A 22,976-nucleotide genomic window follows, 5' to 3' on the forward strand; every position below is an offset into this window, starting at 1 on the left:
AGATGGTACCCCGCTGGAGGTAACCACCCACATGCTATATTATTACAACGCCAAGATACAACATTTTACCAAATGTCCTAATGGACAAATTGTAAAATTCAAATAAATAAATAGAAAAAAAAAATTGTACAAAGAGTTATCCCGTTGACCGTGGATTCGTTTGAATCTGAGAACATTGTCTTTACTTTAAAAGTGTCTAATAAACACGTTAAATTGTTAAACCCTGTTAAGTCAACACTTGTACACATAATTGTAAATATAAACCTCAATGAACAACTACGATGGCTTGTCCTACTGAAGATACGCAACGCGCCCTTAGAACTAGCGCCAACCCGACAAATCCGACATATTTATAAATAATATTATACAGTGAAACTTTTGAGGTAAGATAACTTTTGCAGGCAAAAGTAAATTGAACATATTTAGAGACGATCTTGGATCATTAAAAAAAAAATGGAAGATCTTAGAACTCACGGCGAGTTTATGAAGAAAGAAATAGAATCTCAGAATTTACAGAGTACAGTAAGAATACAGTAATACTGTGATATTCCATTGTAATTGCATTATTGCAAATCATGGACGAATTATACAGAATCATCCACTTAACTCGGAACCTGTGCGTGCGCGAGATCATGGGAAATGGCAACGCTGGTCACACGTACGCTTATTACTACAATCATAGGCGTCTGAGTCGGAAGAGAGGGAGACAGAATCTTCCAAAACAAGTAGAAAATTTTACGCCGTGAAGTGTCGAAAAAAGTTAAGCTCGTATGTGGCGAGTACCTGTCCAAAACTGTCCAACTTTCTGCAAGGCCACTCCAGGCCATAATCTTACGTACTTGTGTAGCCCTAGTAAGCACGAATTTGTCATTTTAAGTGGATACGAGATATCTTCGCTCGAAATAACTTCCAGCGTAACCTATGATCTGGGTCAACGATGACGCAACTATCGATGAGATATCAAATTAAGAAAAATGAGTGTTACGTCGGGCGGCCATCTACCTAGACCAGGCCATACACCGCGGGCCAGACGGACACCAGATGTCCGCTCATCCTTACGGCGTACCCTCAATAGTCTTAAGGATCCGTCATAAATCCCAGCAATTTGCTAGCTAGGGTCCTTCAGACCGAACAAATGTCTTTTTTTTATCGCTTTTTAACGACTATTGTCTACTACGGCTTGACAAGGGAAAGTTAGTTTTTCTCAGGTACGATGCTTCCCACCAGCAACTTTCTATCGAGGGCGGCTAAGGCCCTTCCTAGTCCACCGACCTTCTTTTATCCAATCAAAACCAATGTATACTGCCCTCACTTTCCTGACCAAAAATGTCATGAACAAATCCGATTCCGTGCGCTAGACACACCCATCGCTAGCTTTCCTCCGACACAGCATCGTCACCCAACTCTACTTCTTCTACTCGCTAGAAAAGTCAACTACTTCTCCTGCGACATCAGGAGGGTCAAGTCAACTTACTTCTTCTACATACTACAACGTCGAAATCTAACGTCTATTAAGTATCCTCTAGTGCTGCGTCCACTAATATACGAAATTCAACTATAAGAGCCTTGCTCTATTGTGCATATCTATCTTATCTTCGTGCGACAAGTTGTTATCTACGGTTTATATCTACTCAACAGTGTAACTTAAGTGTTGGAAATATATAATTTATGATTCTGTGAATCACAGTGTTATACTAACTGAATCACCCCTATTATCTTAACCGAAATCAGGGGATCGATCAACTCGTGGTGTCGATTATTAAAATCGTAACGGGAATTTACGACTCCCGTTTACGTCTCCCCGCGATTGGTCGAAATTACAATGAGGTTTCTATATTTCTTACTTTACTGTTATAAAATTGTTTTACAATCTGCACCGCTACAATTGGTATTGTTGTATTTAATACTGCTTCATTCAACATTGTTTGAGGCTTCTGTGAAAGAGTCTGGAAGTAAATGGATTCCAATGTTTCGCTAGCATTGCAGTTGGCTCCATTAGGATTGCGCGCTAATACTGGTGTGCACCTGGAAAAGTGCACTTTCACGTCAGTTTGGTTTTTCCGGATCGATGGTCAGCATGACGAAGACTTTCAGTTGTGAGTTTCGGGTGCGTGATGAAGATCAGCTGATCAATTAAAGAATGGGAGAGAGTATGTATGATAGGGAGAATGTACCCATATAGGACTGACATGAAGTATCTCTATTGATATTGCTTGGATGCATCGTAATTTCCGTCGTTTCTCTGTATTTCCTTGGGAAACACCCATGTTCTTTGCTAAAACGAGCATCTTGTCAAAGCATCTTGTCACTAATTTCACCAATATAAGACTTCACACATGAGTAGGATATTTTGTAAACCCCCAATATCTCTAGTTGTGGCAGTGGATCTTTAAGAGAGGCGAGTATTCGTGAGATGTTGGTATGTGTTAGCTAAACTGTTTTGATACTGCTCTTGTGGAGGATTCTTCTGATGCGATCGATTATATCTTAGAAAGTCGTGTGATAGCAATGTTCGACGGTATGTCGATCATCTTGTGAATTTGTATTCTTGTGTTTGAAAGGACAAATACCGCCACTCGACACTAACTTCAACCGGACGACGGTAGCACAGTGGTTAGCGCCTTAGGTTTCGAATGTGTTCGGGACCCGGGTTCGAATCCCGGCGCCCGTAGTCCTATTTTTCTTCCACGCATCTAAATTAGAAGAAAAGTAGCAGTACCCCAGCAGCGACATCTACAGCCAGCAGTTACAAGTATCACGGACAACACATACACCTCAGGACTATTGATGATATTGGTGAAATAGTTATTTCTAGTAAGGTTGAAGTCATTAGAGGTTATCGCGGTTCTCATATGGTCTAGTTCTGATTCCAAAAGACCCTGTTTGCAAATATTAATCATCTGGTTGACAAATAAGAAAATGACCGAGTCCTTCTGGGTTGGTTGGTAGCGGGATGATGCATGAAGGTACTTGTCAGTATCGGTGAGTTTCCTGCAAACTCGGTGACCGAGAGGATTGCCTGGTTCCTTGGCCAAAAGTACATCCAGAAAAGGTAGTAGGTGGAGGTTAAATTCTATTCCCATAATAAACTTGACATTTGGATGGTGCAAGTTAAGGAAGTCGTGAAAATTCACCAGACTTTCATATGGAGCCAAGTCACAAAGTTATCATTTACATATCTGGACCGGTTGGACGATTCGAGGGGAGCTTCCTTGAAAATCCATTCCTCGAGAGATTCTCCTCGGGAGAGAAAATAGGTAGAAGCGGGACAGTGCTGTATGAGGGAAGCAGATTGTTCGGAATATGGTCCTTGGTGATGACGATGGTATTGGAGACTGGCAAGTCGAGGAACAGCGTTGTGAATTATCAACTAGGAGGTAGCAATCAGTCAGGCTGCAACTGGTCGATTGACGTCGCGAGCCTTGAACGCTATTAACGCTGAAGCTGAAAGTAGATTAAAGATGTCTATTAAGGTTGTGTTTATGCACAGAAGAGTATGAACTATACGTAATGGAGTTAGGCGAGTTCGCGCGATGACTGTCCAGCTTACATTCTAACTGTCCGTCTATCTGTCACGGGGTGTGCTTTTGTCAATGTTTCCTGTGAAGTGGGAATTTATTCTATCCAATCCTGTAAATGTCGAACTGTCGTGTGCGTCTCTCATGTGGTGCATCTTGCGCGTACATGCTGGAGGGCGCGTAACGCAACGTCCTGGTCTAGTGTCACGTTCTCATTGGGTGTTGAGGTTTATGATATTAAGGAGCACTTAGGGTGTCATTTAACCTCTTGACGGGGTCCGCATTGTAAATCTTACAACCTTGCGAGGTGAGAATTTCCAACTTTCCAAAAGAGCAGAAGTATTGTTCGTGTCGTAAACTGAGGATCACCCAAAACCCCGAACAAAGAGAGACTGTCTGTTGAAACTGACCAGGATATCGTTAGGTTGGGTGCTAATGTTGCGGACTTTCTCTATGTGTGTTTAATATAGGCAGGGGACTTGCCTGTTAGGGGCAGGATTAGGTTAATGGACTAGTAGTTGATGCAATCATCGAAGCTCCTTGTGTCAGAGCTCGTTATCCCTTTTGCTCGTTTACCTGGCCCTGTTGTGTTCGGTGTGTGCTTTCGTATCAGCTTCCTGGATTGCAAACTCTATCGAATTTTAAGGGATTGTTACAATAATTCTCAACAAAATTGTCTATATATGAATTTCGTACGACTTCTTGCTGTATCTCACTTGCTTCCTTGTTCCTCATTCTTGCATCCAATAATCTGTAAAAGGTGATCATTGACAAATTTGAAATTATAACGCAAAAGAAGATATTCAAATCGTTAAGAATGAAAAATACCGAACAAAGTTGCAAAAAAAAAGAAGGAAACGGAAATTAACATTCTACAAAATTACTTTTCTACCTGTGTTCTCGTTTATAATCTGTACACCTCCAGTCCTATCAACAGCTCATAGATGAATAATGTCGATGTATGATTATGGTAGCAAACGCATATGTAACTAAAGTTGTCACTTTCCAAGTTCTCGTGCGTTCGGGTTTCGAGTTACGTGAATGATTCTGTATTTCATTGATGCTATCTACGATGATGGACGGTCATATGTATATTTGAGAAAATACATCTTCACTCTAGTACAAAGAAAACGTGATCATACGAGATATTAATCTCATGCCTGGTGCTTATTATGCAAAAATGCGGATCTTACATAATGTTTGATTATGCAATATGGTAATATGAATTACAATACCTTTCAAACGTAATCAGCCGTGCCGTAATTATCAAATGTCAGTGTCATCGAATATGTACAAGATTATTAACCCTTTGTATTTATAATAAATAGTCAAAATTATACACTATGTTAAAAAATGATTTGTCACGATTACCATAATGTTATTCTACGTCTTTGGAGCAATAGAGATCTATGAAAAAAAGGTCACCGCAAAATTGGCTTTAGCCTCGAAATTCCAGGCGAAATTTCTCTACTCACCGTGCAGATAAAAAGTCTCAAAGGAAGCATGCGTCGAAACTCAACCATTCTCTTGGAAAAACGTGTTAAAATTTCATTAGTTTTCCGACTCATTTTATTTGTAACGTGCATACAGTCAAATGTAGAGAAAATAGTACTCATCGTCGCACGTAGATACCCCAGATACGCCGTTATACAGAGTGTAGCTGAACTGGTGGTACAAGCCGAGAAGAGGAGAATCCAAATGAAAAAATAAATCGAAAATATAGAGTGATATATGTTCGTACAAATGATACATTTTCGAAAAAATCGAGTTTGAAATTCAAGTATGCTTGAATAAATAATCAATAGCAGGTTGTTCTACGCGTGAAATTAAGTAAAAAACGTAGAATAAATTTTGTTCACAAGACGCTTCGTTTCTGAGAAAACTTGGTCATAGGCGTGTACTAGGCCAATATTTTGCTAAACATGTTCGCGCTCTACTTTTTTGAAGATAAAGCGAAGCAATTTTAATCCATATTTTTCACAGTAATCTCTTACTGATTGTTTGCTCGTTCCTAGTTGATGATTAGCTAAATTCGAGTACACTTGACAAAGTTTCAAACTCAATTTCTCCGCATGCAGACGTTGAGAATTTTCTGTTTTGAGAAAAATATATATTACATGTCCTGTTTATATTAATAGGATATAGTTAATTTGTCAGACCGCTCACACGTTACTGGCAATAACTAGAATCATCCAAGTACGAGCAATAATTTATTTGGTAACCTACTGATTTCATAATCTGATAAAGACACAGACATTTGTTTTTTTATGTTAACTTGTATTAATTTCCTACTCTTAAGTTATATACTCGTCTGTGTAGACAAAATTCAATGTACAATACCGAAAGCTTTTTATTGATATCTCGGAAACGAATAAATACCCGAAGCTAAAATTTTCCACCCTTGCGCTTATTTTAAAAAATGGTTGATATACCGACAGTCGTTGAAAAAGAAACTGACTTGTGTTGGAATGATTCGATAACAAGCATTTCTAATCGATTCGACGTTCATTTAAGACAATCTTATTATATTTTAATACTTATTGTATTTCATACGCATAATTGTGTCGTTTTAAGATTCAAGGTCGTTGAGAAGTAGCCTTATGGTAACCAACACGTCTTACCGATTCGATTATTACTAAATTGTAGGTAATAGAAATGGAAAAAGAATTTGGGGTGGTATTTCGGATCACCTTAACATTTCAAAAAATCTAAATTGTAAAAGAGATAAAATCCATTTGTTTGATTTATAACGGATATAATGCATATAAGTCGTCTTTTTATTAATAAATAAATTATTTCATCAGATCGTTTGCGATAACTATGGAAAACTACTCTACTGCTGCAGCCACTTCTGTTGACAAATATGAGAAACCCTGTACGTTTTATTCGACAAAACATTTCCTCAATGCACCAACACTCGGCCACTAAGCTGCCCCGAAAGTCAGCAAAATGAGTGAGCGGCTGAGGCCCAGCAGAAAATTCTGTGTCCACTGATCTCCGATTCACTGACCTATCGAACCATGACTTGCAATCCAAGAGAAAGCAACTCTTCTCCGTGTATTATAATAACTCACCGCTTGGAAACCGTCCAACTTTGTTACATTGATGATGAAAATGAAGTAAACGAAAGTATGGCATCCGACCCGTACCTACATCGGATGACGAAGCTCGACTGAAATTACCAAAAATTTATATATTTTTGACTGTTATCACAAAGTTAAATAATTTTCAAGCAGCTAGTTCTCTTACACGCTACAAAGTCACTATGTTCCGGACTATTACTATTCAAGCGCCCAGAAGCGTGTAGCAACTCATCTGGCCTGAAGTGATTTCTGACCTGAGAGTTCTCGATTTGTTATTTTTACGCACAAAAAGATTAGGTCGTAAATTTCGACTGCGGAAATCAAACACTATAGATACCTATTTATGGAAGTATGCCATAAAGTAAAATTATACCTTTGAAACCATATTAAGTTAACATGTTCACGCCGGCACTGCTATTTGTATTTCTCGCCATCGGAAGTGGGTAATATTAAGATGAAATAAAATAAATCCTACTTTATTTTAATTAATATACGTTAAATTTCCATTATTTAAACTTTCAACTATGTGGCAATTTTTTCTAGTTACTACATTTTTGGTGGTATGCACCGTCCGAAGGAACATTCAAGTGTGAGCCATCGGTGGTGCACGCCGGCGTGAACGCGTTAAATGCGGTTAACGAATTTATATGTAATATGTAAATGCTGTAGACACACACATTTATACAACAGATCTAACCGTCATATATGTTAATTAATTGTTCTTTTGGTCTAGAACTACATCTTGTTGCGAAAACAACTCCCAGTCCTTTTGTGAAAATCACCGATCAGAAACCATCGAGAAAGAAACCTATACTAAAAGGGAGAAAGAAGAACAGCAACAGCAACGGCAGAAGAATTCACATGGGCAGTTTCGACGATTTCGATTCCTCTGGAAACGACGACGATTTCAGTACTACGCAAATCATGGGCGGTAGCACACTTCAGGAAGGCCACAGAACAGAAAGGCCATTGATATCACCATCGCTACCCCCACCTTGGGTGAATATAAACACAGCCAATTGCAGGCATCATTTAGTACCGATCACGCTATTCTTTCCGTTATTCATCTTAACTATGATATTTGTTCTTTAAAATATACATTCTTACGAAAAAAAAGTTTAACAACGAAATTCACGCAGATAAGATTGGAAACGATTCGGGAATACTACAGAGAATAATAAATATATTTGATTCGTTGTTCGTAGCACGAGACTATGAAAACGTGCTTGTATTAAAATAAAAAATGTGGTATTGCTTTTTACGATTGGTACATGCGACGGAGATAAAGCAATTTATATAATAAGTATAAAATTTTATTCATGTTACGTGACAACAATAATCCGACTTCGAACGATAGTACAATTTATGTTTATCCGAACATTATAGCAAAAGAAACATAAGAACTGAATGAGTAAGTTCTATGACAAATTTTATTATTGATTCTAAAGGAAAACTAATATTTTTAATATGACAATTTTATACTGAAAGGCACAAGAATTGAAACAATTACCTAGAATTCTGTATTGAAATTTTAAAAATTTTCTTCTTAACGATCCAAAAAATAACAATCATTAATTAAAAAAAAACTGTAAATTATTCGTGCTGTATCTTAATCTTGAACTGTATCTTAATCTGGAATACCGATAAACATTTCTAACGCATAAAACGCAAAACGTTATGTAATGAATAATGAATATATATATACTAGGTAAACATATAATGGGACAAGTTACAAAGTACGTGTGCAATAATTACAAGGATGTTATAAATATACTCCTTTTCTGCTATAACAATCCTTTTCCAACCTTTAACAATTTGCGCATTCTGTTTAATAAATAGTATTTTTACAATGAATCTATTTAATACGAAGTTATTTTTTTTATTATTTATTGCTTTTTGTATTTCTTGAAATCACACCCAAAAAAGAAGAACCGTAATATTGAGGTATAATCTTAATATTTGCTATATATTGTCTCGCAGATAATAATTTGTTGCTAATGCGCGCGATATTTACAACAATACTAGTCAAATTTTTTCCATCGATTTTCTTTACAATAAATTGAATCCTTATTGAGGAACTTTAATGTCTTTCATACGGACATCGAAATAATTATCCCTACCCTTTAATATGTAATAACAAGTACTTCATAATATACCATAAGGTTTTTTTCTTATTACTCTTACTTTATGATCCTCTTATTTTACTGGAATTATTTTACAAGAGTAACTATGTTTAGTGTTATGTATTAGTTATATCATTCTAGTTTTGTTCCGAAAATTTTACCAGCATATTGTACAAGCAAAATTAAGACGAAAATGTTATATAAGCGAACGCTTAAATACTTTCTCAAAAGGTTATAACAAAAATACGAAACGATAATGGACTGGTGTTTCATCGACACAGCATAAGAACAGATTACCGATATCTATTTAACACGATTGCGCAAAGTCTAATTCACTTGCTAAGGTCAAGTTAATTTGGTCAATCAGTTAAATAACAATTACCCTAAGGGATAACTCGCACATCACCATAAATCACACCAATGAATTTTTACATGTGCACACTGTGAACAAAAAGTTCACTAAGTACGAGTTGATACGCGTCAGGAGTTAATGCAAAAGATTCGTGACGTATTTGTTGCAACTAAAGAAAATGAAGAAATAATCGGTACCGTAATAGATTCTATTTTCCGCAGATGCATTAAAATGATTCTTAATAACGTGGTGTCGAACAAAAAAGCAGCCTTTGGCAATTTCGTAGTTTTGTTATAGCTTTCTTAAACCATTTAAGAGCCCTATGCTTACATAACATTTTCTTCTTAATTTTACTTATGGAATATGCTGGTGAAGCTTTAAAATTGGAACTATGTTAAGATCATATGAATCGAGTTGAACAAGGTAAACTAAATTTAATTAGTCTAAAGTGGGTTAATTGTAAATCAATTTTAACATAGTTCCATGTTTATTACTGGTTTTTACAGATAACTACAGTGAATATCGCAAATAAATAACATTATAATATAATTAATATTACAGATAGCGCGAATAATTACAGATATTTGATAAATCTCACGTTACTGACGTATGTCAGGTTATGACATATTATGTTGGGGCAACTACAAGTATTTGAACAAAAATAAATGAAAAATTCACCGATACACTTTGAAATATTCCTCTAACAGCCATTAATATAAGATAACAAATTTATAAACGATATTATTTAAATCGTATTAACGTATTGAAACTTTGTCATGTTTGAGAATGTACCAATGCAAGAAGCAAGACGTATTTTGATATGTTAATTTAACTTAAAGCTTGCAGATGTTCCCGATCGTTTCAGGAAAAGTTAATTAAATGGTACTGACAATTGCTTTGTAAAGCTGATTACTCATCAACGTTTACAATGAAATTGATCTTTAGAAGAGGACAAGTCAATGGAAATTAAATTCTTATGGAGACGAAAAGAATATAGGTCTTCCTTGCGTTCGACGTAACAAAGACGAATATATACATATATGTATATTTAGATCTAACGAGATATAGTTATTGTGGCGCGACCAACATGAAAGCGTTTCTCTGAACAATGTACTGTAAATATATGAGTAGTGTTCATGAATTTCAATTTACACATCTGCTAGACTTCAACTGCGTGTAGATCAACAAATTATATTATATTATACACGAATTTCACATAATCGTTAACAAAGTCTTCATATCAAAATAAACATTATTGATATACAAACTAAGAACGTTCAAAACATGAAACAACCAGCTTTAGCGTACTCGATGTGTCTACTAAGCTTTATGTTTGTGTTTAAAGAATCTTTTAAATACATTATTTTTCTATATTATACTAATAATTGCTTTGCGCTAAATTAAAAAGTACATTCGGCTCATAAGAAAGAAACTACATGTATATGTACCATGAACCTCGTTTGTTTTGAATCTTCGGTTGTTATTTATTAGACAGAATGACAAATTTCATTACAGTTTGCTCTACTACTATCATGTATAGAAGTTGAACAAAAAAATTGCACATAACATCTCGACTTTATATGAAGACTTTTGAAAAATATTCTTACTGCGTAACAAATTTTTATATTTTTATTATTTGAACATAAGATACGTGGTCTTTATCGTAGTTTGTACAACGTATAAATTCTATTATGATCCAATGCAATACAGAACGCGTATCATATATTCAAAGATGTATGTATAATTATAATTTTTAAAGTATCTGCCTAAATGTAAAAAGTTATAATGGTTTTGCAACGTGACTAATATCTCGAGCTTCGTGTCGAAACAAAGAGATGCAAAAGTAAACGACTCCATGGGAATTATCCAATATTTATTTCAATACGTAATTCCTTCGAAATTACAAATTCGTAATTTAAAAATTCAATTAATATAACTTCCGAAAGTATTTTGCATTATTTTCATCGCTTTATATAATTAAGTTATTAAAAGTTCTCAGTTGCTGTAAATTAATTATTAAAATCATATAAAAATTCGTGTTGAGTTATGAACCACGGGCACTAATTGCAAAGAAAATACAGGAATATCAATCTATTACGTACCAAAGATATTTTAACACAAGTTTAACGATAAGGAGTGCAATGTGTGTAGGTGTGTGTACTTATGGAATCACTAAATGTCAAAACAATGAAAGATTTTCATATGCGTAAATGTCAAATGAAGCTTATTTTATTCTTAATGCTATGTCGAAAATGCCAGTTCACGTGCAATCTTACCTTACGCTGGTGTACAGATTCGAGTGGACAGCAAGGAACGTTCAGTGCCATATCACGATATTACTCGGTAAGCAGGGCTCGTAACGAAGAATATTCAAAATCCACACGACGCGCGTGTATCATTCCAAATCTCATCATGTGCATACAGGTGCGACAACTCTATGACATTTAGCGTTGTAAAGTACCAAGACAATCTGCCCATTCACTGAAACCCACAGCGACTAATCAAACACCACCTCAAAGGACATTTGGATAGGAAGGGTAAATGTATTCTTTCTCTTTTGCATATAAATCTGCCTAATAATTTTCGTAAATGAGTAAATATGCACATGAAAAAATGCATGTACAAACTGCACCCACTGTGATTAGCATATTATGATTATCAACGAGACAAGAAGTATTTCGCACGAAAACAATTCGAAATGGCTACATCCGAACCAACTCGGATTACACTATAAGAATAGTTGTGCTGTACAGTGAATCAACTAACGAATCTTCTTGTGTATTTCACTCATACCAATACTTCTCATTCTGAGGCTTACCAAACAACTGAAATTCAATATCCACACATCGATCACACGTACGTATTCATCGAAGATACCTGATTCTCTCTAATGCAAATAAATGTTCAAGAATAAAGATTGCAATCGAGAAGAGATTGCAACGTTAAGTACAATTTTTCGTAAGAATTCTTATATCTCAAATATTTATCCCGTTCGCTATTGAATCGCTATGGTTGTGTCGCTTAAGGCCACTATACGCGTTGAGACATGTGGAGAACTCTACATCAGTTTCAGTTTACCTACACAGTACCGATTCCTCTCAGTTTGTGCTACGATGCCAACATTGGAACACGTGTTTTAAAATGTCTGATTATTTTCCAATTCCAGTATCATTATCAATAATACAAAGTAGGTTGATTATAGGAAATAAAAAGTGAAAAACTAAAAGACTGACTTACATAACTGCAACGACACAACCCAGGCTGAAAGGGAATATAAGGCAGGACACGTACAATTGTCATTGTACGGTTCCAAGCAACAATTTACAACAAAATGACTAAAAAGAAATGGGCGAGAAGACGGTTAACTGAGAGAAACAGATTTTCCAATTCCAAAGACCAATTCCAAAAGACGTTAAAAACGAATGGAGCGAGTAATTATAGAGATTATTTGCGTACTTATATTTCTACTCTTCGACATCTGTTGGATAATAAGATCTATTAAATGAACTATTGGCCCAAGGATTGAGGAACAAAATACAACGATGAGAATCTACTACAAATTAAATTTGGTATTGGTGTCACCCTGTACATATTGCAACTAGCGTTCCGATCGGACCTCGCTCATCAACTAAGGATTCTGATTGCTGCATCGATGCAGTAATCCTTCGATTATTTCCACGTCTTAATATCCATGTCTTAATTAATGATAAATTTGTATGATCATTTCATAGCATAGCTATATTCCACACCTAGCATATATCCAAATATTAATGTAATTCAAAAAGAGAGGTAGCCTCAACTCCATTGATCTTGACCATGAGACGTTTTGTAGAGGAAAAGCTTCTGGATGATATACACTTTGTCCAAGGCGTGACAAGATCGTGGTTCAAAAGTTAGGTTAGGTCTTTCGGGTTTGCGGGCCTTGGCTCCCCAGCTATCCGTGAAATCTAATCTAACCTAATCTAACCACTATTACTATCACCCATACTTTGCCGCTATTAGAATCACAATCCCATACAAACGTATATGCAATTTCATCTCTAACCATTTCTATTGAAGTAAATGGAATCTAACAAGTTTCATTTTCTTTTCGTCATAACTTTCGAACGATGATCGTTCCACGCCACGAACAAAGTACGTGTTACTCAAGGCTTACAACCTGTCCGAAATTCAATAAATTTGGAATTGGAACCCCTTCTTCTGCGTAATTACCAAAAGAGAAAACACTTTGATTCCACATTGCTGCTATATATATCGCACATGTGTTATCTGCGTAAAATGAAACGAGATGTCGCGTGCGTAAGTGGTAAGTATTGTGTGTGTCTGAAACCTTTCGTTTGGCCTGCTTACCAGTTAACATCGGGATACGTCGCGTCAACATTGCTTCCCTTTTGTCCGAATGTATAAAGATTGTATGGATGCATGGATTGAACTAGTACAAGAATTTCTACTACATAACATGAACTTAAATTTTTTATATATCGAAAAAGAAGCCTCAATCGATATTTTTGCAGACGAAATTTCTTCATTGTTTTGATATCTAAGGTCAATCCTGTAAGTAGAGTGCATATACTTTTTAACAGCCGCATAAAACATCCAGTTTTATCTGTACAATATATCTATTTCTATATGAAAATACTACAATTTATTTTTAATTATTTATTAATTTATTATTTTTAATTAATTAATTAATTAATTTTTATTAAGAGGAGGCTCTCGTTATATTGGATTTCGTAACAAAATAAATATGACAAAGCATGATATTTAACATTAATTAGACACAAAAACCCTAAATAAAAAATATATTCATTGAAGATACCTTACAGTTACAAAATAATTTCTATAAAAATTATATTTTTAAGGATACATGGCTATGTGATATCCAAATTACTATCTATACATGACAATTGTGCCACATAAACTACACTGTAATTTAACTATGTCACATAATGCAAACTTTTCGATTAATTCAATTGCCAATTACTGTAATCATGAGTGTAATTGAATTACAATGTAACTGAATTACAGCTGAAAAGTCTGAAGATATGAGATAAATATTTACATAATCTATGTATGCGACTTATCTTCCGTTTTTCGTTCGTACGTGACTCAATCTTATGTTTATATTTTTCAGTTACATTATTCAATTATTTTGTGTAATTATATTTCAATTACAACTATGAATTGCGCTGTAATTTAATTAAATTAGAGATCTGAATTACGAATTACAATGTAATCGAATACAATGCAATTGAATTACTTTGTGATTATAACTCATGGAGCAATTTAAATAATTGTAATACTGCACAGTTCTGCTATATAAATTTTACATAAGGAAACCATTATATTGATAACAACGAGAATGACAAATCGTACAGCGCAATTCTAAATCTGTAATTGGTAAATAAAATACGTGTAAAATTCGTATTACACGATTCTTCCTTTAGATTACACAAACGTGTCATTCTGGTATAACTTAACTAACACGTCTTACGCTTGAATGAAGCATTTGGGCAATTTTTCATTTATGTATGTACGTATTTAACAGCCGTATATTGCAATAATATTGTTGCAAAACTTATGCATAGGTTACTTTATAACACCACGTTTCAAGTGGCATAGATTGAAATTGAAACCACTGATTTACTTTTGCATCTCTTACACTTTTATCTGCATTTTGGTTTACATACATTTTGCGAGTTATGCATATTGTTACTAAAATGCAAATACAAGTTTAAATAGATCCTAGTAAATAATAATACTAATAAAAATAACGATATTAAGTATAATCATCGAGTTGATTATTACTGTATCTTGTACGGTAATAATAATTAAAGGAATTGGTACTACGATTTTACTTATACGTATAATTTCATCTTATCAATAATGTTCTCTGATATTCTTAAAACAACAAACGTTTTTAAGTTCTTAGAAAATATTGTAAACATACACTATGCAACTATTTTAGAAGTTATATAAGATTATCTTCAAACCGTAAATAATACGCACCTATTATGAAAATTATTTATATACATTAAAAGCAATATGTGTAATTTATATATGAACATAACAAGTTTAAATGTAGAAAATATTTTTCACCAGAAATACTATCCCGAAAAGATCAAAGCTTATATTGTTCACTTTTGTCTTTCTTTTTTAACAAAGAAATTAAATATAATATTCACTTCCTCTAATTTCTTTTTTATTCTACCTATTTTTTCATAAACCTCAATAGATTAATTAAACGAAATTTACATATAAAACTATATCAGTAAAAATAAGCATGACAGTTTCAAACTTAGTTGCATAATGTATAATATATGTACCAAATTGCGTATAAAATAACTCTTTGAATGAAAATATCTCAGATCTATGTTATACTTTTTATACGTTATCTACGATGTCATCTTGTAAAATGTTCTTCATTTTAAAACAAATAATCCTTTCCAGTATATTGTAATTACACGTATAGAATACGAATACAAATATTATATGTATTAATTTACTTTTTAAATTTTCACTTTCAATCCATCCAACATTAGTCATGCATTACGCATCTTATGCTTATATTTATATAGCGAAAGCATCATTGAACGTTACATGCTACTCGCCTATTTCGAAGATTTAATGATACGTTAGAAGACGATATTTTTCAATGCTGCTCGTAACATTGAACTTTAAAGAAGAACCTTTAAACAATTATTAAAACTTTGATTAGATAAAGGTCAATCACTGTTATTTTTAACTTGCCCCTTTTTTTGAAAATTTACTGGAGAGGATTAGGTGTTTTATTCTTAAAAACTTATTTGTAGATATACATACATAGACTTAATTATAAATTTATTTCAGTCGTTTAGTAAAAAAGTTCATTAGTTAAAGGAAATTATAATACGTAGCAGTTTGCAAAATGAAATGCACGACAATAAGTATAGTATAGTGAAGTTTCATATGATTGAAACTAAAACTTAAAAACCTTCTGGGATATAATATAAACGTTACATAGAAAACAATAATCTTTTATTGTTTGATCATTTATCATCTGTTATCAGTATAATAATCTTCCACTTTTCCAGTTCTGTACGATATCATTTGCTTTTTCTCTATCAATCTTTTCGGACCCACTGAAAAATGTAAAAGTAGGTTAATTATACCCGTAGGAAAGAGTATACCTCATCGATTTCAATGAGCATGAAATACGTTGTCAAGGTCGCCATTCTGAATAACCTTTTTTTATTCGCGTAACCGCCGCTCAGCTTTTGTTTCCAAGATATTTTATTATTATTATATTATTTCAATTTCCAAGATATTTATAAAAAGGTTTGCTTAAATTTAACTTCACGATGGTCGTATTTTTATATGTAGTTTAATCTAAGGCTAATTCATTGTTGATAATCATTTTTAATGTAAATAAGACTATAAAATAGGTAAATTTAATTCCGACCAGACGAGCATGTAGGAATCGACATTTTCGAAAATCTCGCAAACTAAGGCCATGTATGCATAGCTTTTTTTTTTTAACGTGGAGGAAATCCGCACGGATAGCAGGCCGCTTCTGTGGATAGCGGAGTGGTAGTGTCGGACTCCAACCGAGTAAAACCTCCGACGATGACCGTCCCTGATGCGGTCGAGAGAGGCCCGGGAACCGTTACGAGCGACACACCGGGCCATGTATGCATAGCCTAAACTTAATCCAATCCTAACGCAACTTTAGAAATACGATATTCAACGTCGAAAATATTTTTGCCCGTATCTTGGGAACAAAGGCCGAGCGGCGGTTACATGTACAATATAAGAGAAAGTGTTCAGAATATTGACCTTGGCAACATATTTCGAGCTCGTTAAAATCGGTGAGGCGTGCCCTTTTCTATATAATTACCAATATTAGTATAAATACAGTTTAACATTTTACACATTAAGGATGTTGAACAATTTCAACACTAAATATTTTAATATGTTTTACGAAATAAAAATAAATCTATTTTTCTCTATTATTTTCTACATATATTAAAAATATATATGTACGTCAAATTTGTTCCTCTTTCATTTACTTTGTCGCTGAAAATAAAAAATATTATTTCTGATACTGAATTGTAATGCATCTTTACCGTATAATACTTGATAATTATAAAAAAGTAATCAGTAAATTCTGAAAGTAATATACAAGTTGTTATTTGCAACTGAAACAAATTCTGCGCATGTTTAATATAGTTAAAGTTGGAAAATACATATTCGAAGGCAAAATTAAACGGTGTCAAGTGACATGCAAGCTATACCAATTAATTTATGTAAATAATATCTTTGATTGTCGAAAAGATTCAGAGAATAGTACTACTTCGTTTAACAGCAAAATATGTTTCTCAAGGTCACATCTCTTAAGATTTCAAAACCACGATTATACCTTTTAATAACACAGAGAATGCGTATTACATACATTTTGAAACATTTTTTTCTATCTTCCATGTTTTTCGAGATATTTGCCTAAGGCAGAAACACGTTTCAGACGAGAATTGTAGTATGTAGAGTAACATACTCGTACGTATATACTGAATATACTGGAAGGATAGATGTTAGGATTTATTTAACTTCCACTTCGAAATAACTGAAATCCTTAGTGAAGATTAATTTGAGATTTTTAAATGAAAAGCCAGCTTTCTCGTTATATGTCATTAGCTGATATTATAGCTGGTATCAAAACATTACTTATATACTTTTACTTAAATTAATATTAATATTCGCACACAGCACTGTGTCTGTATTTGTTGCTTTGTATAGGAGGCGGTGATGTAAATATCGTGTTGCTTCTTGCAGTTTGAAAATATATAAACAATTTCTTCCTACCAAAAAGAGGTAATAATCGGATATTATTATCGTACCTGGGTGCAATACTTCTCTTCATTGCAAAAACTGTGCAATTTCTTTATATGTTTTGATACACTTTGTCTTTTATCAAAAGTAGTTCGTGATACGTAATGCTTGGAAATACTACTTCATACTGAGATAGAATTATATTCAAGCAGTTTATATAAAAAATGTGCAATTCGAACAGTTTATAAGAATTGCAACGTTGCAAATCGCAAACAAGCGACCGAATATTAACGCTAAAACTATCAAATTTGTCGAAATGATGGTTTTCAAATCTTTTTTGCATAGTTACTGAAAACATACAGGTATTTTTACCAAAATTATTGGTGATTTTCATTTAGATAGAGACATAATTATGTCGATCCATTTATCTTATTTGCTCATTCGTTGTTGAATTATACTGATTTATACAGTAAGTGGTTATACATCAGATTATTTTTGTATTTTTTATTAAATAACGAAATGGAACATTCATAAGCACATGTGTTACATATGCACATTGCAGAGTGGTAATTTTAATGTCAATGCGACATGAAAAGTGACAATTTTTTGTTTAGAATTTATCGTATAATTAAATATTATTGCTAAGAAGAAATTGTTACGAACAAGCAACACGATATTTAGATTATCTCCTCTTATAAAAAGCAACAAATACAAGTGCTGTATTTGGATATTAATGGTAATACTGACAAGACAACATTCCGAACCCGCAAATTCAGAAAATTATGAAATTTTTTAGATATATCAGTATTATACGTTATGCAACTTTTTTTTTTTGCTACCCAAATTCACTCTAAAGATTTGAGATTGACCCCTGAAAATACGACTATCTCCGATTTTGCGTTATAACTCGCGAACTATGTGAGATAGAAAAGGAGTTTTTAGGGAAAAATTACTCCGTTAAATTAGGGCTATTGTTGTAATGCAAAATTGGAAAACAGCCGGCATCTCCGGGGTCAATGCCTCCCGCTTGGAGCAAATTTGGGAGGGAAAAAAATTGCGTAACAGATACCTATATATTCTCTGCGTGTTCTTTGTGGACGTGTTCTTTTGCGAGTAACTATATTTACACAAACCACTTTTAAAATATGTATAAACTTTCAGATTGATATAGCGTTAAAGATTATTATCTGCATCTAAAAAATAGATTTTTTTTTATTTATTTATTGTTGCACAAACTTACAGCCACTAGCGATCGCTATTGTTTACATCGGTGAAATTTTACTTATGGTATAATTTAACTTAAAAATTGCGTTACAGATAACGAACTGAGCAGACTGATTGTACAAAGTTTGTCAAATAATAGTATTTACATTGTAATTTTCTTGTCATGGTTTATTTCCCCATTTTTATTATATATCATGTACTATTTTTATTTCTTCTAAAAATGGATTTTATTGTCATTCAGACAATCTTCAATAATTAACGGTAAATTAATCTCTTCTCTCGAGTTTCTAGTTACGGAACATTCTAATAGTTAGTTTTGCATTGCAACTACTGCAGATGGGTTCTTCCGTTTTTGTAATCAGGTACTGGTAGGTGAGTTTGGTATACTTTATCTTAATCTCATTAGGATGATTTGAATTTTTCTCGCCACTGAAAGAACCAGATTAGTCGAGTAGATAGATATTATCTCGAGTAGATAGTTATTTGATGGTGCTTAGTACAATTATTGGTCATCCAACTTTGGCTTTACTTATCTAACATCTTTGTTTTAAGAATCTTCCGTGCCTTGTTGATTGGGGTTTCCAGATTTGTAAGATCAACTATTACCTTCCCATTACTTGCTAAGGATTACCAGATGCCAATTCTATTATTGTACATTAATTTTTAAAAGTAAATTACACTCTGAATTCCCCTCGTATGATACTATATTGGACTACTTTGTTTATACAGTTCAAATCGTAGGTTGTTTAGTATACTTGGATCAGTTATATCAATTACGCTATATAACGATTCTGTGGTCGATTTCTATATCTTCTAATGCAATTAAAATAATGTATACATTGCACGTTTTCATTGATATTAAACTAGGAAAGTTTACTTTCCTTGTGTTATCTGTTATTACTGTACCTTCAATTGCATTACCTCTCTCTACTTTGATAGAAATGTGCATATGTGTATGTAGAAATCAAGTAATCTTCAACCAAGCGACTGGTTAAATCGATTATTTAAGAAAATGTGTTGAGCGAACTTTATTTTATACTTGAGAAATGTATTTTCAGTTCCTTAAGAAAGTCTCCTATCCTATCTACAATTGGAAAATATTGTTTCTTCGTTTTGTCGTAACTATCCTGCATTTTGTTATTTCGAATAAGTTGCCATAATGCACTGACGAAGGATGCTATCAATTTACAAACATAGTAGAATGCTAGTTTCATTCTTCGAATTTCTAGGGCTAATAATTTATCTTTTGCTTGAAGACTTGCCGAGAGATTGGTTGAAAATATTCCCACTGCTGTGCAGCAGCCCGTGTACAATTTAGTGGATAGAATTTAGTAATTTAGATACTGCACTCGCTTAATGTTAGATTCGATGGTGTATTTATAATTTAATAATGTTACATTGCCAGCTCTCCAATTATTGACGGCGAGTATCTTTAAAGAATTAGATTTTTCTATGCAGACATTTTCATTTATTTACTTTTCATTTCTTTATTTATCTCACTTTATTTATTTATTAATGAGGCGCTCGTTGGTATAGAAGTTTATGAACATTATGAACTTGAATTTGTTACTCGATTCCATTCGTAAACTTTGTCACCAGAAGTTTCAAGTGTTTCCTAGATAACTCGAATATTTTTCCCGCCATAAAATAAATAGAAATCGTCAACAATACAGGTTTGACTAACTCTCCCATAGGCGGTAGAACTTCGTTTATGTGAACCTGTCGGTGGATAAGTCGATTCACATAACCTAGTCCTTCGTATAAAACGAATCTCGCGTACTTCTTCCCAGCATTTACGAGTTTTCGTTCAGTTAATAGAAATTCGTATTCATATAAGGGGATTCCACTAAACATTTGCTCTTAAACACCTAATAATGTTGCAAACTGGTATCGACTACAATTAGAGTTGCCATCCGTCGTGGTATTTTTTAATTTTCTACAGCGACCCAGGTTTGCCGATGCTTGTCGCCCAAACCGCCAGTCTTCACCGATCATCCGTGTATCGTGTCATGTGTGCGATCATCTGGCTGGAGTCAGACGCACCTATACTAATGTACATACCGTAAAACAATGCGTTTGTTTTTCTAGGAGTGATCTTCAAGTTTCGTGTTTGCATCAGACGCGTTAAAAGCAGTTTAAGTAAAAACACAGTGCTATCTATAATTTATAGAAGTATAATAAAGTTACAATATACATATAATTTGTGGAAGTTTCTATCTTTAGAAGTTTCTATCTTAGATTTCGTGGTTAACCTAAAAAATAATCACAAGTGTTCTTCGGAAAAGTCTGTTTTAATGCTCTGTATCCTAGATTATTGGCTTTTTAAACGGCAACTCTAACTGTGAAGCACGAGAGTGTGTCACATAGCGCGTGCCTCCACTTTTTTTTCTACATTTTATTTAGTTTACACCTTATAGTTGAACGTTGATATAAATGGATTGACGTTACGCGGTAGTTCAGACAACGGGAACTCGGCCAAAGTTCAGATAACCAGTAAATTTCCTTCATGTAAATAGAGTTCATACACAAATTCCACTGGATCTGACAATGTTATTTGTTGCTAATAGAAACAAACTAACGCGTAGAACGGTACCCTGCGGCGTTTGAAATTTCAATAGAAAGCGGAAAGATACCACTGATATTAACTTGAATGAACCCTATATTTTAGGAAATTGCATATAAATTTGAACATTTTTCTTTAGTATTAATTTACATATATTTCAAACGTAATAAGGTGACCTACTGTCGAACTACCTTATCCGAAACCACTTTGATCAAGTGGTAATATTTTGTGTATTTCTGAGCGAGCCTTGAGTATTTTGTTAATAGTTTTCTCCATTAGTTTACATGCATTACAAGTTAAAACTTTTGGACGTAGCTTTTCGCAAAAGCCTGGGAATTGGAATAATTATTATTCTAACCACTGTTGGAAATAAACTTTTTATTTTTAGGAATTCTATCGAGATCTGGACTTGAATCCTTACGTTGCTTGCAATTAATGTTACTTCTAGTTCTTTAATGATTTACATGATTTCCCTATTTATGTTTCTATATTCTGATTCATCGTCATTTTTTGAGAGCCAAATGTTTACCAGGGCTGCAAATTTTGGGTTTTTATATCTTAAACATTCTTCGGTGTGGAACGCATCAAATGGATTCCCTGTAAACGCCGCGTTTACTGATTTTTAATGCTTCTTCGCATCTACATTCCACTATGGAACTTTCTTTTGGCTTTTATTTTAATTATGGATATAGAATTATTGGGAGATTGTTGAATCAGTTGAACAAAGTTGTTTAGAACTTGGTCGAATTTTTTAGCTAGTTTTCCCTATATTTGTTATATTGTTTTCTATTTCTTCTTAATATTTAATGCAATCCGCTTTTTCAAAGTTCCAACGATCGGAATCTGTTGATCGCAGTGTCGTTTGGACACTAGAGAGAATTATCACATAATATAAACTGTGATAAGATAGAGGCCACTGTCATAGAGCTCATCTACTACTTCCCATTCAAAGTTTCCTACTACTGACACAGATGCAATTACACTCTCTTCTGCTGACGCTTGATTAAAACGCGCGTTTCCTAGGTGCGTTTCCGAATTATTTAGAATTTCTTCGATGATCTAGCACTAGAGATTTATAATGGAAACTTTATATAGCAAACTCCTGAACTCTACTACGTTTCTCCAGTATCCTTTCTGTCACTGGGATTAGACAACATATTCTTTGTTCATTTTTTATTTTAATAGATCAGTAGAATATTCGCTGACTATCGAATGAGATTATTGAATTTGTTCTTTAAAGAACCTATGTCTTGGATTGTCTTTAACTTTATCACTTCGTTCTTCACTTTTGTTATTCTTCGTTGTTTT

General features: G+C 33.8%; 1 protein-coding gene and 1 long non-coding RNA gene across 2 annotated transcripts in view; one reads left to right on the forward strand and one right to left on the reverse strand.

Moving 5' to 3' along the window:
- The window catches only part of DIP-lambda (Dpr-interacting protein lambda), a 560,727-nt gene extending 552,512 nt beyond the window's left edge, over nucleotides 1-8,215 (forward strand). Inside the window, exon 12 of the mRNA XM_069130556.1 lies at nucleotides 7,335-8,215. Within this exon, the coding sequence (XP_068986657.1) occupies nucleotides 7,335-7,693 (359 nt within the window). The 3' untranslated portion in view covers nucleotides 7,694-8,215. The remainder of the gene's footprint in view (nucleotides 1-7,334) is intronic.
- Nucleotides 6,298-11,522, reverse strand: LOC138188619 (uncharacterized). The gene is made up of 3 exons (XR_011175585.1): nucleotides 11,353-11,522; nucleotides 6,593-6,690; nucleotides 6,298-6,528 (listed from the first exon to the last, which is right to left on the reverse strand). It is a non-coding gene; the product is annotated as an uncharacterized LOC138188619 (long non-coding RNA).
- Between the last annotated feature and the right edge of the window lie 11,454 nt (nucleotides 11,523-22,976).

Source organism: Bombus flavifrons, chromosome 17, assembly GCF_040668555.2.
Source record: "Bombus flavifrons isolate JBK064 chromosome 17, iyBomFlav1_principal, whole genome shotgun sequence".
In the NCBI taxonomy this organism is placed as follows: Eukaryota; Metazoa; Arthropoda; class Insecta; order Hymenoptera; family Apidae; genus Bombus; species Bombus flavifrons.